This window comes from Tyto alba, unplaced genomic scaffold (assembly GCF_018691265.1).
Source record: "Tyto alba isolate M040663 unplaced genomic scaffold, T.alba_DEE_v4.0 Super-Scaffold_41, whole genome shotgun sequence".
NCBI classification, from domain to species: domain Eukaryota; kingdom Metazoa; phylum Chordata; class Aves; order Strigiformes; family Tytonidae; genus Tyto; species Tyto alba.
The window spans coordinates 7754569-7773115 of record NW_024881317.1 but is presented as its reverse complement, the minus strand read 5'-3'; the positions used below and the strand labels follow the sequence as shown (position 1 = coordinate 7773115).

The 18547-nt window shown below is 41.0% G+C and overlaps 1 protein-coding gene across 9 annotated transcripts in view; it reads right to left on the bottom strand.

Annotated features, from left to right (window-relative positions):
- The window catches only part of AKAP13 (A-kinase anchoring protein 13), a 217662-nt gene that overhangs the window by 152363 nt on the left and 46752 nt on the right, over positions 1–18547 (bottom strand). For all 9 annotated transcript variants that reach the window (XR_006166569.1, XM_042803861.1, XM_042803860.1 and 6 more), the window contains 2 exons: positions 14190–14286; positions 1147–1191 (listed from right to left, as the gene is read on the bottom strand). Coding sequence is in view for 8 of the 9 variants with exons in the window: in XM_042803861.1 (XP_042659795.1) it covers positions 1147–1179 (33 nt within the window). In the remaining variant the exon portion in view is untranslated. The remainder of the gene's footprint in view (positions 1–1146; positions 1192–14189; positions 14287–18547) is intronic.

Below are 18547 nucleotides of genomic sequence, written 5' to 3'. Positions count from 1 at the left end.
CAAAGTCAAGGTGCATTCAGTAGGCTATTGATTTAACAAAATTTAGGCAACATTTAGTTTCGAAATACAGAATGGGGTGGTGTACTCCAGGAAAGCCATTCTCCCAAAGTCAGGTCACCCTACATGGTGTTTTAATATTGATACAAGCACAAGACTTAGTAAAGTAGAGAATAAATTCCAATAAAAACTTCCAGCTAGTAATTAAAAGTAGGTAGAATTTAAAAGCTTCCATGGCATTAAAGGTCAGTGTGATCCATTATTCACAACACACACCACACACTCACGACATAGAGGTCTATCACCAACCCTGATCCTTTTTCCTTTTTTCCCCTTAAAAGCTACATTTGAGACCAATTTTCCCTCCAAATTTTCCACCCTTGCATCCAGCTCTACCCCTTCTTAGGGAGGTCTGTGGATAGGACCATAAGCACAGGATGGCTTCATCAGCTAACCCTGCTCTGAGCAGGGCAAGGCAATATGGAAAGTAAACGGTTACAAACCTGGCTGGCAGCTTTGGCACAAATTTAACACACATGCATACACCCCCACAAATCCAGGTCTAATTTGACAGTCCCCAGGTTCTGCAACAAAGCTGCTATTCAAGAGCGAGAGGAAGCTTGTTCCTTATTAATGTAGCCATCGAGGTTACAATCTTCCAGAAGACTGATGTAAACCATTCCCTGCTGCAGCACTCACAGCACGGCCCAGCCGTTCACTGCTTCCAGTTCCTCCCTGCCACGTTTAAAACTCCAACCAGAAAAACATTATCACAGTGGGCAAGCAGTGCACACCGGGAAGCCCTATTTTCCACACAAGCATTTTCTTCTTACTGCCTCTCAACACATCAAGTCACAAGAGCACAGCCACGCACTCAAGCACACTTTTGGGAGGAAAAAATAAAAGCAGAGGGATGTGTGCACAGGAACAACATTACATGTCTCAAAACCTCTTTAAAATTGTCTGCTTGAAGGACAGAGGAGCTCTGTGACTTACCTGAATGTTACCACAGACCATTTGCAGGTGAATTAATACAAGTAATGTCTTTGGGGAGCAAAAAGAAAAGGAGCAGCACCTCCAAAAAAGGGGGGTTGGAAGCATTTTGTGTGAATAGTAGGAAGGAAAAAAATGTTTAAATTTAGTACTCACATATAATGGAGCTTGCTGTGGATTAAGTTTCATGACCTCAGAACACTGAAACAAGAAAAAAAAGACAAGTTTAAGATACTTTTCATAAAATTTTAGGTACTTCTTCATAAGCTGCTTTAGTGTGCGTACATTACTTTTTCCCATAGTTACTTTTACACAACAATTTCCTATTTTCTTTCTTTCGAATCAACAAGGATCTTTTTTTTTTTTTTTTGATTTATGCTTACATTAAGCAAAGACAACTCTAAAATGATTCGTAGAGCAAAGTGCTCCTCATCTGAGCCATCAGCAATGTTCGCACTGAGGATATCCCAAGTGAAACTTGCTTTCCCTTCACATCCATCTCAGTTCCTCTTTCCTCCTAACAACCCTCACTTTGTATCTGCTTTTTATGACAATTATCAATACTTAATTTCTATCTGTCCACCAATTCCCTCACTCCCACCCAAAAATGCTTGTAAAGATTTGTAGTTCTCTCTGCTGCTGGAGAAGACCAATTAGTCTGGTGAATACTACCTTGCCAAAGTTAATTTAGTGCCAATTTTTTTCCCCTTCCACTGGACTGTTCAAGAAACATTTCAAAACTACATAAAAATCAAACTATCAAAAATGCTGCTTCCAAAACTGAGGGAAAACTTACAGATTATGTTCATGATTCTGCATCAGCATTTTTCATAGTAAAAAACTACCATTTCTCGTCCTACCAAGGTGAATTTAGACAAGAAACTTTCCTCTCTCAGGTCTGCCCCTGGAATTTCTATATAATCTGGAATCAGTTGAACCAGGATTTCACTTGCTTTAGTTTCTCTATTGCAGTGGAAAATATTCACCCTAAACGAAAGCTGTAAGTTTTCGTTTAATGTGTGTATTAAGCAGTCCAGGATCCTAAGATGAAGGAATGCAAAACAATTAAAAATGGAATTTCTGCTGTTGCTCATGTCTGCAGTACTGGTAATGTTCTGCAAATACTTCAAACCCTTTTTAAGAAGAGATGAAATACCACTCTGCTTTTCACACAAAAAACACACGATCTTGTTCATACTTCGTTCCTCTCCAAATCCCACAGTTTGCCTTTAGTGAGACAGAAACTAAACCACAGCCTAAGTTTTCTTTGCTTATCCCAGCTATCCTTGCTCCCTCACACGCTCTCCTTATTTTACAAAGAAACGTTTTTGTACCAGTTGCTTTAAAATGCCTGAGCTACCTGCCAAGCTTGCTCATCAAAACACAGTCCCTTTGCAAAAGGTCCTCCAAGGCAGCCAGCGGACGGATGAATATTTTGCAATAGTCTTAAATCTAGTCCAATTCATACCTATTTTGAACCTCAAGATTCCCCTTCCAACAGCAAGAATGCCTCAAAATGGTTATGCTTGATAGCTTTCATTGTATTCTCAGCTCTATACTAAGACTTACTTACTCATAAAAATAGGGGTCTAGTAGCACTAGCTATCATTTGGGCAGGTAAGCTCCAAAAACAGCTCTGCAAGCAATCCTCACTTCTGCCCTACAACATGCTCCTGCATTTTCAGTCCTATAGAGGGCTCAAAAAGAACAGGAAAAAAAAAAAAAAAAAAAAAAAAACAAAAAGAAAACCAAAAAATGCACAAGCTCTGCCCATCTCCCTCATGACCTACCTGACCCCCTCTTCTCCTATTCTGAACCTGGGCGTCTTGAACAGGGGTACTAAAACATTATCCAGCCAATACTGCTTATTGTATCTTACGGAAATTAAATCATGGTTGGAAAAACTCCCTCTTAAGTCCAATTCACCTTCCAATTTTTACAAAGTTTCACTGCAATGGACCAATTCCCTCTGGAAGCAAAACTAAGACCTGTAGTCTAACACAGCAATTTGGTAGTATTTGGCTGTGACTTTTTAAAAAATATTTCAGCACAGAATCAGAACAGTTTTGTCTCAAATGACAATGTTTAAAGAGAGTTAATGTAAAGCATCATTTTCTCACCACATATTTTCAAGTCTTGACAAGTAACTGAACAACTTATCTTTTTGTTGATAAAAGATAGAGTGCAATATACCTTCAAAGACAAAGAATCTATACTTTTGCATTTACATCAATTTACATCAATTGCTGTACTTTTGCACCTATATCATTTTACATACTCCTTATCCCCAAACCATCATTCTGTCTGCACTAGCAATATTACTTTCTGTAGGATAAGGTGCAAGTTAAAGGATGTCACATTAAATATTCAGGAAAATGGAACATGACAGGTTTGTATTTGCCCACAACACCAGAGGTAATGCATATATTCTACTCCTCAAGTTTCTCTCTGCTCCCAAATAATTATTTAAATTTTTATCACTTATTTCAGTTTCTCAGGAGTTTGCTCTGAAGAAAGGAAGCTATTCTAATGTACTTAAATATACTAATCTCTCCTTTGCTATTTAACAGCTTTACTTCTTCCCTATCACAGTTCACAGGTATGTTATTCTCACTCTTGCCACTACACACAGTAACTTCTGTGACCTGAAAGCAAATTACATCTATGTTCACTCAAAGAGCAAAATTAATAGGCACACATTTGGGGAGGTCACACCTGGATTTCAGCCACAGCTGTTTGCTTTGCTTCAGCAAACCCACAGAGAGCCTGCCAGCTTTTCTCACTCAGTAGAGCATTCTCACCACTGCCTCACCCCTCCTGCTCCACACTTTTTTGCTCTACCCAGTCATCATGACAATGCTTTCTAAACAGTCCCATCCAAAACCTCATGAAATAAGGAGGAAGATCCTACATGCAAGTTTGTGGCACTTGCAGAAAACGACTGCAGGATCTAAAGTGTTTTATTTCCCCCTCCCTGGTGTAGGTTTGAGAGGCTCAGAGGTGTTGACAGGAGGGAGTGGGTATCTAAGCTGGACCTTTTGTCTCCTTTCTTATTGACTGCTTAACAGGTGTTTTAGCCTACCCTTTTCAGCAAAGCTACAGCATGACCTGTATTACACCAAAACTAATGTTTCTTTATTTGACATCTGAGTTGCAATACTGTAGGACTGACCAGTTGTGAGCCCCCCCCAGCTTACATGATTTTTGTAAACGATGCCATTCTAGTACCTGCCACCAACACCCATCACAGCTTCATAAAAAGAAGCAGCCCACAGTTCATGTGCTCCATTATAAGGTCTACTCTGCCGGGTTTATCCAAAGGGAGAAGCTGTTACGTGACACATCATGCTTGATACACTCAAGACATTTTAGCCGAAAAAACCCAATGTGCAAACACTGCCCAAGCTCCTTTGATGAAGTTCTTCATCTTCTTCTCATCAGGGAAAAAGGGGAGGCTTATAAGTTCAAACTCATGACCAGTTTTTGTTGGGTTTTTTTGGCAAGAGAAGTACATAGCAGCAGCAGTGAAGTAAGTTGACACTGCTGAACATTTGGTCTTGTCAAAAAAGAAAACAAAAATCCTGGAAATATTTCCTGCAGGAAGATTGCTTTTTCCCCGCCTCTTATCTTAGTAGTTGGCCCTTACACCAGTAACTTAAAATGATTTCTCATTTCATAATGCACGTCAGTCCAATTTTTCAGAGGATACAAATTTAGTTTGCAAGGAGACAGGCAGCAGGTTTGGAAGATATTTTATCTTGTCAGGAAGTGCTTTGGCAAAACCATATGAGAAAAACTGAGTGACAGATAAGCCTGAATGACTACGCTACGTCAGTAAAGGACTAAATTTAGGCTTCTAGACAAGGGAATTTCTCCAACCAGTGGGTAGACAGGGAGCAGCCTCTGAAAAACTTTTGAAAATTTTCATATAGTAAGAGAAGGGAAAACAAAAGAAAGACCGTACTGGTCAAAACCAAACCAAGATTGGTAAGGACCCTAATATAGTCAATTAGTAAGTTGGACTACTTGAATTGTAAAAATAAGGCGGGGGAAGGGAGGGGCTAAGGGAAAAAAAAGGCTAAACTGTGTTTTTTTCCTATGTTAGAGTACATCCTTCAAGCTGATGCCTGCTCTATGCCCCAGAAAGCAACTTCTATCTTTTCGAGCAAGTAGCACTTGCTCTACCAGACATCACAGATTGCAGTGAGAATACTTGGCCCTAGTGCAAGATCAGTATCTGGGCTGCACATGAACTGCCTTGAAAACCAAACTAACAAGAACAGGCAAAATATAAATCCCACCTCCCTTGCCCAGCTCCCCTCAGCCAGCACAAGAAGTCATGCTATGGGCACCCTCAGGGCAGGCAGCAGATTCTGCTACAGTAGCAGTTGCCTGTACTTAAAACATTCATATTATTTCTTGCAAATAGCGGAATCTTTTGAATTTGAATGTCTGGGAGGTTTATCACATGGTCTATAGCCATCCAGACACTTATTTTGCAGTGTTTCTGGAACTGTATTAAGTTTTCCCCTTAGGATAACACAGTAAAACCCCTTGTGTTTGCAATTTTGAAAGGAGGACATGAAATAAAAGTCCAGGTTCAAGCTCTTAAAAGTAACAGTGGTTTTAGATGTTACAAAGATCTGCATAGGTCAGTAAAATGGAAAGCTACTGAAGCCTTCTCAAAATGGGAAGGATACCTTTCTGCTCTGTTAAGCATTAAAGAATTAATACAGTGAATTGTATTAAAGTCTCTTCTAGAGAACGTCCAAGAAAATTTGTGCAGAATAACACTGAAGAGGTCAAATGACTTTGATTTCTCTGGGTATGGTAACATCTGACAGGGAAAGAAAGAAAGGGGAAAAAGAAGCATTTATTTGCTTTGCTGTGGTTCCTAAAACCTCAATCATGATTAGGGCTCCATTGGTTATGTGCTGTAAAAATGTCAATTCAAACAAAGTTTCTGCCCTGAAGAGTTTACAAGCAAGCACAGGCAATGGGATGGGAAACACCAAGAGCCTAAGCAATAAATCCTCTTCATCCACTTCTTCCATCTTGCCTTTAATTTAACCTTAATTAGTTCGCTTATTTCTTCTAGGCATCCCAGGCAAAGTATATATCTTGAGGACAAATCCAGAAGTGCAGCCAATGGTCCTCCAGATCAACCCAGCCCATGCACAAGCAGTAACAGTGGTCTTTGAACACCACAAAGCTAGGAGCTGCCAAAATGGCTCTTCGATTTGCCCATCACGCCCCGCTCAGGCTTGCTCTTTTTGGCATTATGCTTCCATCAAATGCAGGTTTCACCGCCCAGCTTCTGCACGCTTCCCAGCATCCACTCGCAGCTGCCCAGCTCCACAAAGCATACAATGAGTATTTAAGAAAGAAAACATCATGCCACTCTCAAGACCTTAGCCTCAGAGTAGTCTGTTTAGGGACTTCTTGTTTTTTGAATCAAAAAGGAGAGCTACAGGATGGGCAAAAACTAGAACGACCGCTCTCAGCTCCAATAACTGAGCAGAGCTGCAACAAGCAGGAGGATGAGGGGCATCTAATCCATGTGGTATAGTCTGGGAAAGCCTACCTATCCTTCTCCCTCATGCACTAAATACACTTCAGTTTTAAGTGTTTGAACTTTTTCAAGTTTTCCAGGTTCAGTTTTAAGGTTCTTTTAGGTAAGCTCCAGTTTTAGATATACTTTAAGTTTAAGCTCTGCTGAACCTTACCTAAAACTCAGCACTTGACTTTTTTTTTTTTTATTCATTGTAGCATTTGATTTTAGAAACAATGATCTGTATTTGCAAAGCTTTAACCATGCACTCCCAGCTGCACAAAAAAAAACAATCTTAGCCATAAAGAGCTTGTGGTTGCATGCAGGAAAGAACAGCCAAAAAATACATGAAGAATCTGATGAAGTTACAGATCGCATGGAAAGCATTCGAATAGATAAGCAGAAATGCAGAGAAAGCAGGATGGCTTTCCAGCTGTAAGGGAGACCACATCACAGCATTGCCAGGCTGAAAGGCAAAGGAGGATTTTGGATTTCATTTTTTTTTTTTTTTTTAAACGTAACAGCAATTACCTTGTACAAAACCATCCTGTAACACCGGTTTATAAGGACTTCAGTCCTTGAAAGGACTAAATTTTATTACTACAAGGCTCTGGAGTAACATTTCACCAGGCAGTCTAAACTACATATATCCCATAGAAATTACGAGAAAAACTATTTAGGTTGGTTATCTGTATGAGAGCAAGCCACAAACATAATTTCTTTTGTACTGTAACAGTGCCACCAACAAATAGAGCCATGATGGGACAACTTGCCTTATAGCCAATCTTCAGATCCTCACCCTTTAGACAAACAACCCATAAGCTGTAAAAGAGTTTAAAGAAATCCAGGGATTTCCTGGGAGCACACATCCACCCCCTTCACTGGCCTGCATCGCTTCCTTCTCTATGGCTGCACTACAGAAATAAAACTAAACTTCCAAAAACACATCACTTCTAATTCAACAAAGCACAGTATCCTCAAGGGCACTCCCCCCCACTCTGGTTTTACAAAATGTTAGTTCATGAAGTGCTTTGAAATAACAAGAGGATTGGTTTTCAGGCCCTACAGTGTTCCTGCTCTAAACTACACAAGATAAATAAAGACAGGGAAACAGCAAGTGGGGGAACTGGAGAGGAGACCAACTGGCCATATAGAGATTAATTCCTGCTGGAGCCATGAATTTCATGCAAAGAGAACTAAAATAGCAACGCCTTTCACAAGTTTATTGTTCTCTTCTAGTGTCAAGGGAATTACTGAGCTGGAATATTCCCCTTTTCTTATGAATGGTATATGACATTACTGTGTTGTATTACCCATCATCAGTCTCCTTGAATTTTTGTTGTAACACAATTATTTGAAAAAAAGGCCATTCTAGGTTTGTTCTGGGTTTCTTCTTTTTTTCTTTTTTTTTTTTTCTTTTTTTTTCTTTTTTACCTGTAGCAAAAGGCCTGAAAATCGAAAGAAATCATTGAGAGGGATTTTTTTACTTGTTTGCTTTTCCTGGGTATCTTTCTACAAAAGTTCAGACCTGTAATAATTTATTCTTACTCTGTGGTGTTGGGCAAGACACAGGTTTGCTCACACAAATCATCCCACAAGCTTCATTCATACTGAATGAATGCCAGAACTCACCATTCATAAAATGACTGAGCTTTCTAATTGGTGTATTAATGACTTCTCCTTAAAATCCATGTGAAAGGAGACTAAAAATATCCAGGACAAAACCTACAAACAGCTTTGGGAGGAGAAATAAACCCATAACCCAGTTCTTCAACAATGTGCATGGAGAAATCTGTATAAATAGAGCAGCTGCAATTACAGTGACTGAAAAAACTCTTAAGACAGAAGATAAACATACATCCTTTCAGGCATCATACTACTTAATGCAGAACAACTTTCCCTGTATCTACACTAATGCATGGTTTCGTATATCTGGTCAGAAATAGGGGGCTAGAGGAATTAGAAGTAACCCATCCCAAGTTTATTTTGCAGACACATAGGAAAGTGATAGCACCAGCAAAAGCCCTTGACCATGGAAAGGAGAGAAGGTGAGGAAACAAGAAACCACACTTCAAATGTGTGGCATCAAACAAGTTCTCAGCATATTGCAGAATTGTGTTTACTATCACAGCTCAGTTTGGAGCTAAAAACAACTCAGATATTTGTGTACAACCATCTGAATTTATGTAACTTACTGAAGGTTATATTTTGCCACTAAACTGATTGCCTAAAAAAAAAATATAACCCTCATGCAGCATTTCCACAGGTGATACTGCTTCCCAGCTGTGTCCTGTCTACAAACAAAACCATATGTTGCCATTCAATTACAGATACACAGGAGTTTCTTTTGGCTTCAAGGGATGGAAAGGAGGTTTAAAGGCATTTTGTGTTGGTCTGGCTCTACCACTTCCCTCCTACAAAGGCCCTGAGGTAACCCAGGAAGCCACCCTTGGGAAAACCAGATACATGCAGTTTGCTTTCACAGCAAGAAAAAGAATGAAACTCTGCCACCCTTCTCACCCTAGGAAAAAAAAAAAATGAAAAAGAGCATATTTAATTGCAAAATGAGCCTAACATCCCTTCTATTTTTCTTTTAATGGTGTTGGAAGCCTCAGTACCCTGGCCTTCATGTATAACAGCCCACCAAACAGAAGTCAGGGAGTTGCTACAGCTGAACAACTTGCAGGTTACACCGCAGCAGAGGGGCTGGGAGCCTAGCTGCAACACAACCTAACAAAGCATCACCGATTTAATTGACTGATGATTTAATAAAATGCTCTGGATATAGATTAACTTTCTTTGCTTAATGTAGCTTAGCTTCCTGGCAGCAGGAACTGGCCCAGTGCTGTTCCTGGGTTGGGAGCTGGGCGGCCCAGGGGCTGCACCCACCGCTGCTCCAAGGCTACCCACACTCCAGAGCCGACCCCCTGGCCATGCCACGTCTCTTCCCCAAATTTATCCCTTTATCCTTCCCACAATAATGAAGCTAAACAAAAAGTTAAGGTATAGACTAGCCTATACACACACACACACACACATAAAAAATAAGCTTAAGCCTTTTTCATGCTATATTATGTCCTTTACCCAGCTCTGCCAGCCCAGTCTTACTCCAGAGATGAACGCCTAGCCAAATATCCTGTCTCAGGACTAAGTTTCTTCTTTTGCACCATTTCAATCCCATAATTGTCAAAAAAAAAAAAAAAATTCACGGGTGACTTAGTTCCTACCCAAAGCCTGGAAATAGACGAAGCAGTGTAGGGTTAATAAAAGCAGAACCATTGCCTGTGGCTAGCAGAGGAAGGCAGCAATCTCTTTCAAATGTGCACATATGGTTTCCCTGCTCCCATCTCTTCACCCATTAGTAGATATAAAAAAAAAAAAAACACAAAACTCAAATCACAGCATCTATCACTCTACAGTCCATATGCCCAATTTCAAATAAAGAAAGATACTGTAGAAGTTGGAAAAACAGAGAGTAAAAGGATTATTAGCTAGCCCTAATTATACAAACTGATCTCATCTTCTTGTCATAAGCCTCCTTCCTGCGTCCGGAATTTATTTGTGCAATATAAAGACCAGCCTTTTGTAAATGTCCAAGGGTCATCAACACAGGATGATTAATTTCCCATTTTACAATACACACATACTGTCAACCAATTCACTTGTAATAAGATATAACCCTGCCCTCACTTGTCACTCTTTTCCTTTAAAATATTACTAACGGCAAACAATATTTAAGATACCGATTTGTAAAATCCAAACAACATTTCAAAAGGAGCTATCATGCTGCTATAATAAAATAAAAATCACAGACCACATCTTCAGTTCAAGTAGCTACATCCTAATAAAGTTAAGAGCTAACAGTCGACTTGAATTAAAGTGCAGCATGTACGCAAAAGCACACGTATGTTTATACTCAAATTAAGTCCTCCAACAGGTTCTGAGGCAGCTGTTTCATGTGTGCATCTCAGGCTCAAATATTAACTTACAGAAATCCTTAGCAGACATTCTAGACGCCTTTTCAAATGAGTAAAATTCAGTTTATACCTTCCAATATGCTTTGTCATTTGAATACACATTTTGGCAGTAAATTGTGGGGAAGCTCTCAATGCTAACCAGCTCATGTTTGTAAAAGTGATTAATGACTTTGGGTGCTTAACTAGAAACTTCTTGAAAAGCCCCAATTTTAAGAGGACAAGTAAAACCAGAATTTTCTGCAGACGTGAGGTCCATCCAAAGGGTATCAAGCTAGGCAGCCAAAGCATCACAAAAGTTGTTAGTTACCTTTGAAAACAGAAATGCATTCTATGGGACCAACAGTGCCTCCGGATGCTCAGCACCAGGGGAAGAACAGGATTTGGGGAATATTTCACCCCAATGTATAAAAGGATAAACAAGACAGATAGCTGTCATCAGCATCAAAATGCCTGCAGCCTTACATACGCAGTGGGAGAGGGCGAACCCTCTAACCATTGATTCCAACCCTTGATTACAGCATGTGTCCTAAAAACAGCCTCTTCCACCTTACCCTTCTCCCGACAGTCAGGGCTGTGTTGTCTGAGGAACTATGTTTCTTCTGCTGAAACCACAGTTGCTCAACAATACCCCACAAGCCCCAGAGCTGAGATAAGGCCCTGATTCTCTCTGTGCCCCCCAAGTCACAGCACTTGTACTGCATTCCCAAAAACACAGGCTTGGAGTAGAAAAAGATTCATGAGGCTCAAAGCACTATGCACATTTCCATGCTGACAAATATTATTAAATATTTCCTAGCATTTGCAACCCAGTTAGTTATCCAATGCATGTTCTAATAAGCGCATGCACCAACCTTAACTACTAAAGCCACAGGTAGGAATGGAAAAACTGGCATCAAGACCAAGATCCAAGAGACACCTCCACTCTCATTTTGGTCAGAGCATCTTCAGTGCCCAATGTTTTAATGTGCTTTTCCTCTTTGAAGAAAACATCAAACTCACTTTTCCCTTTAGGGTCCCTTTTGCAAACACTCCCACTTTGCAGCTCTAGACATCGCAGGCGTACTCAGGGAAAGCCTGGTTGTCACTTTTTTCCAGAAGAGGAACTCTTCATCAGAAACTTCAGGCTTCCTACAGAAGAACCTGTGCTAACCCCGCTCCCTGTGGCACAGCACAACCACACCTGCCACTGCAAAATTAAGAATTATTGTTTCTTAAGTGCTCCTTTTCCTTCAACTCACAGAACTATGGGAAAACATTTTCCTCTAACAAATACTTCAGGTAGTCACAGAACATGATTGTTTTACTGGATCATCCCTTCTGAAGCATGAAAGCCTCGAAAAATGCACATCATTCACCTAGCAAGTGCAACGATGGAGGCATTTGGCACTGCATCCCCACAGAGGAAAAATTAGAGCTGCAGCTCTGTTCCCAGGACACTGTATTACACTACACATCTAGGGAATGCCCCACAGAAAGTAAAACCCCAAGCAACAGAAAGTATTATATCTCTGTATCAGACATGAGACAACACTCAATCAAATCTGATATTTAAATTAAAGCATTAAATAATAAAAATCCAGATAAGCACAGTTTCTACCCAATTCTACTACCCCATCTTCTGTGTTTGAGCATTTCTGCAGCTAGTTCATACTCAGAAAAGCAAACTTTGAAAACAGACACCCTACTTTGCACCTGAAATCATTTCTTCCAACTGCCTTTACAAAGTGGCCTTTCAGAGTGGTCCCTCAGGAATCGAACGGGTTAAGTGCCCACAGGTCCCAGCCTCTCCAGTAAATCATTTATTACCCCAGCTCAGGGACAAGCAGCTATGCAGAACCGAGAGCCCACGCTGTGCAGCTGTTCACCAGCCAGGCAACTCTCTGCAATTATGTTATAACACAGGATTAAGCTTGGGGAGTGGAAATATATCCCTTTAGTATCAGGGTTTGCTTTTGTTGGGTTTTTTATTTGTTTGGAGGGGGGTTGTGTTTTTGTGGTTTGGGGGCTTTTGGGGGTTGGGTTTTTTTTGTTTTGTTTTTGTTTTTTAAATTATGCAGATATTTTAAATGTTACAGAGCTCATTAGCATGAAGTTCATTAAGTAGTAACCACTGTATGAATGAAATGAAAAGATTATCATTATAAGCACAATTATGGAAATACTAGACCAGCAGGCAGAAAAAGGAAAGGGTATGAGAATGATGATGCTCCTAAACTCTAGTTTAGCCTTTTTTTTTCCAGATCCTTCAGAAGAGGCACACCCAGAAATGAGATGTGATGCAGAGGCTGGTCCCCAGGCAGGAGGTCAGGTAAGGAGCTCTTGCTGCCTGTGCTGGGCCTCGCCAGAGGTTATGCTGCTGCTGCCATCCAAGAAGTCAACCCCTTGGTCACCCCCAGGAAGGGTCTGGCATCTTCCTCAGCAGAAAGCACTGCTCCTTGCAAACTCACCATGCTCCAGAAATTCACAGCACGTTAAGAAACTATATGAAAAATCAAGCTATGAATTGCTTCTCTTATGTGGCAACTGGTGTCGTGCATTCCTCCTTGAAACATGGCCCCACACATTTGGCTAACGAGCATTGATATTCATTATGAGTTTGGAGACCAGCTCTCAGCCAGCCACTTATTCATCCCTGATAAAGCAGATTTCATTCATAATTTTGCCAAAGACTTATTTTCTTTCTCAAGCTCAGAAAATAGGTATAATTCCCCTGCCCAACCCCACTGAAAAAAAGGAAACCGAAATAATTACAATAAATACTTGTCTCTCTACAGTAACAGCAGTTTATGATTAATCCACCCAGCTGTTGCTACAGCTCAGTAACGCCAAATGATTTGGACCCAGTATCGTTAAAGTGCTGGGCTTCTCGGGCAAGATCATGGAAAATGTGAGACACTGCAGAAGGTAAACAGGTTAGAGACAGTAGGAGGAGAAAAAAAGGCAGTTTGCAGTGGTTTTCCTCCCTCCCTTGACAGAGCTCAAACACGGCAAGTGCCCATTTCCGAGCAAGACTCTCGCAGTTTCTTTGCTTCAGGCTAACAGTTTTTGCAAATTCAGGTCTTTTTGGAGAGAATGGGTGTAACTCCATGAGTCAGAACAGCTACTGTCAGTACTACAATAACCATCTATTTGCTTTTAGGTCAGATCCATCCCCCGATTTGGTTCACCACACCAAGAAGCTGGTGTTAATAGAAAAACAAACCCAGACGCCTCAATGCTCCAGGACAGACAGACGGCCATCGTGCCAACCGGGAGGCACATCTGACCAGCAGCCAGCGGGACTCAAGCCCATGGACCTGAGCTCTGATCCTGACTGGCTCCCATGGAAATCCTCAGGCTGTAACCGTGTGCCTGCCCTGGGGACGTGAAAAATGTACATTAAAATAATAGGAAAAAACAGCTGATGCTCTAAGCATTAAGTGCTATTTTACACCATGGCATATGGTTGATGCAAGGGGTGAGACCACACATATCTTTTATTTTTTGCTTCCTCCACAAAGAAATTGTATTTTATGGCAAAATAACTTGTCAAATTTGCCTGTAACGTGTGCTTTGGTATCAGCATCTCCTCCTGCTGTCAAGCAGCTAAGCTGGGTAAATCCATTCCGCCCAAGCCCCTTGCCTCAACCGTCACCTGTAGCTGAAAGAGCTGCCAAAACATTTAACCTTACTTTAACTGCATGAAGCAGTACAGGTGGCTCCAAGATGTCCTTCAGGTCGTTCCCACACTGAACAGGGAAGAGCAGGGCAGGACACGATGCTCAGCTCCTGGAAGAGAGGGAAGACAACAGCGTCACAAGGTGCAAGGGACAACAGGGCTGCTGGGGGTCTCAACATCCAAGCTGGCATCACACCACCTTCACCAAGAGGGATGGAAACCATCCTCTACCTTGCTAGCCCTACAGGAGGCACCTGTTGCCTCCTGTGATAGTCTCATGTGGTGACCCACCCCAGGCTTCCATAAGCATACACGGGGCAATGACCAAAGTGTAGGGCTTCATATAGACCCACATGGGCACCTGGCACCATCTGAGAACAATTGTGCTGCTGAGTTGTATTTCCTACTGTCCTGATATTTGGTTTATCCCCAGAGCTGTTGATCTGCTTTCCATCACTCTATCCCAAACCTCTAAGTTGGCCTTAAGTCCTTTACAGCCATCTTAAACACAACCCCTCCAGGTCACACTTCATCAAACTATCTGTGAACTTCCTTATGGAAAGGTATTTTAAAAGAAACAAAAGCACCAAAAGTAGATGATGGCACGTGATGGCCAGCAGATGAAGCCCAAATATACCAGCAAGTCTCTGCCAAACCCTTCTGGGTTGCCTGCACTTCTCCAGGCTGATTTTCTGCTCAGAGTAAAAATCTACTCAGTCTACTAAACACACCTGGAAAGAGCAGTTAAAGTAGATTAAATGTCAAAAGGAGAAAAAGGCCAAGTTGGTCTTTACCTTTTTTAATATTGTGTGGGAGATTTTATTAGCTAAATCAAAGTCATCAGGGCACCTTAGGCCATCATTTGGTTACCACACCAGGAAAGGTTGTGGTTACGCACACATCACTGAACGCAAGCACGACACACCAACTGCCTCCTCCTGTTTTACCAGACACAGGAGACTCTGCCCCTGCGCCCTCCCCATTGGGAAAGCATCCATAATCAGGGAATCTCACAGCCTGAGCCAACCTGCCGAGTTCAAAGTGCAATTACAAGCACAGAAATCACAATGGCAAAACTAGTTACCAGCTGGGAAATCAATTGTATTGTGTGAATTAGCTAGGGAACGTACAACACTGGAAGATAATGGATTGCACAACAAATCTCACTCATTCATCTACACTAGAACAGCATCACCTGAACACCTCCATGTCAGTTTTACACAACAACTTCTTAAGACTTATTGCTAAAAGTCTCTTTTATCCATTCTGCTGCTGACTTCCTGATGAGAAATGGGGAGAGTATTTTGCATGGCACTACAGCATACTGCATGCTAAAAAGCACTTTACTACAAATATATATATTTAAACAGACCAAAATGGAAAAAAGAAAAAAGCTTGCCCTCTTGTTCCTCTTAAAGCATCAGGACTGTGCATGAATTTCTGCACTGCGGCATCAGACATTTCTGACTTATGTTCTTATGGCAAACTACTGAAGCTGAAAGAGGAGTTCCCTGAACTCTTAAATCCCTGTCAAAAGCACACAAACCCTCTTTGAATTCATTAACCAGTAAAAACCATCCTTGCAGTCACAAACAAACAGACTGGAACTTCCCTCTGGCATTCCTGTAGCATTACTTTCAGGACCACATTTTAAAAGATCGTTACTGTTTGATAAAGCAATGATTAACTATGTTAAGCAAGCAACATTAACCCAAGGCTCCTACCAGCCATCCCATGTTGATCTCCAAGTAACAACTCTCTCCAAGGCATATACTACAATAATACAGTGTTTTCATTCATTTGTGAGACACTGATAACTTGGCTTTTAATACCATGCTTGTAATATTTTGGCAGAGAAAGCAGGGTTTACTGCTATTCCTTTGAACTGACAAGCAATATAAGCATAGCTAACACTACTAAAGTAGATCATGAGTATGCTGTGAATCACTGCAGGTTTTTCATCCTATCCACTAAGGAATGAGGGTGTGTGTGTGGAGAGACACATGCAAAGCTCACTTAGATGCTCATGACTTGGAAAGTATTAGTAAGTTAAGAAAATCAACTGGCCTAGCAATAAAAATCAGTAATATAGATAATAAAATTCTTCCTCCATTTTTTTTTGTTTGCTTTCATTCTGTATTAATTTTTAGATTGCTGCAGGAAGAAGCAAAGTATATTAAAAAGTCTTAGATACATATTTTAGTTCCACATGTAAATAGCCTGCACAATCAATAAGGCTGTCCACATCAAAGAATCAATTCCCCAAAGAACTGATTTCTGCTTCCTGTGAAACTGCTATGGGATAACTCCCACATGCCTCAGCATACCCATTTCAGAAGGATTTCCCCATGCCTACTTCTTCTTCTCTTCCTTTGCTGGGAAATCATTACCAAGTGTAGATGAACACTGACGTAGCTCCTCTTTCCTGAACCTTAAAAAGATGGTTTTAAAAATTATGTTTCATGGGTCAGCTCAGACTGCTTTACAAATAAAAAACTACTCTGTATCATCACAGGAAGATGATGACATACAGGATCTTTATAAGGAAAGTTGTGAAAAGCAATCAGGTTTCTATACTGCTCTGCCAACATTCCCACGTTCTGACCTGTAACTCTGGACAATTTCTGCCCAAAAGGGCCTAGTCATGATAGTCACAATATCACACAGTGCTTAACTAAAGTAAATGAGAATGCAAAGGTGAGTCCTTTTGACACTTGCCTTTACACACATATTCTGCTTGGATTTAATAAAAATAGGGGAAAAACCCCATCTTGTTCGCTAGGACAGGATTACTTGATGGCAGATTGCTCATGGTCATGCTCCCTACATACCGAGCCAGCTAAAGCAGAAATTACCCATGCCACTGATGAACTACTGAAACTTGTTTAGGGAAGAGAGAGGGAAAGAAAGTTTCAGGACAGCATTACAGATACCTACACATTTAAAAAGACAAGATAACTGGCCCTGCGGATTATATATGTAATTCCTGTAACAAGTAAATTCTTTTCTCAAAAAAGAGCCCAATGGCTTAGAGGTGATCTGCATGTCCTATCTCCTTTACAGGCAGAGGAGCCAAGTATCAAAAGGTACTCTCTCTACATTTTTAAATTAAATGAATGGCAGTGACTAACACAGTGCAAAAAGGAGTTATCCTGTGTTGACAATCTATTTAGGAGCAATCAGTTAGGGCCCTCAAACACAAATGCTTGGTAGAGCCCCAACACTTGGACCTCATGGTTTCCAGTTGCTCTGCTGGTTCCTCCCCAGTGAACAGCCACCCTTCCCAAACACTGCTCGGCACAGAGGAAACCACTCCTCAAACTTGCTCTTTTTTCCCCCTGAACACAAACTCATTTTATTTTTCTGAGAAGTGTTGCATGTTTTGTTGCTCTGCCAGCTGATCACTTTAACACATCAAGTTATATCACCATCTGGTTGTAATTGCCATCATGAAGCTTTCAACAAATTCAAAAAACAGCACCCAGATCAGGGCACTAATGGTCTAGGAGATGAACTGCTGATTATTTGATACAGCTGGAACCTTTTGATGTCCAAAACACCCAAACACAGCCAATCCCACAACCACAACACCCAAACAAACCTCTGGAGTATTTCCGAGTTTTAGCTGTTGGCCCTATAAAACCTCCTCACAGTTTTGTATCAAATGATGTCAAGAAAAACACTGCTTCTCCTCCTCATCTCCCAAACTGCTGGGTGTACAACTGCATGCTGCTGTTATCTTCTGCTTTTAATACACAGCCTATACTTATATACCATGATATTCTCATTCGAGTACATCTTTTTCCTGCTTCTACTGCATCTCCCAAGAGAAACTGGCTCACAAGACCTTTTCAGAAGTTTGTCCCATCATCTGAACCATATTTCCTAATTCCTTAGGGAAGGGGGCCTAGATACACTCTGCTCAGACAAGGCATTTCCCACAGTCACATGCTACGAAGCCACGGTCAGAGCAGCAACTTCTTCCCTTGGTTGACCTCAAGGGAAAGTCAAGCAGGTCCACACCAGGGCTAGAAAAAAGCAACAGCATCCAAGTTGCTACAGCACTCAGTGAGACAAATCCCTAGACACATGTTGGCAATATAAACATAGGAATAAAAAATTATTTCCCTAAAATTTGCTTTGCTTTGGACAAGTGTAAATGCAGCATGGATCCACTAACCACTGCATCACACTACATTCTTACCAGCAGAGCAGAGGGCAGATTGCAGCTCATCACATTTTATGACACACACATACACACACACACAAGGTTCCTCTAAAAGTAAGTGATGGGGTTTTGTCAGAGGGCAGCATCTGACTTGGCACACTGGATGAAGAAAAGACAAGAATTTTAAAACAACAGAAAGTAAA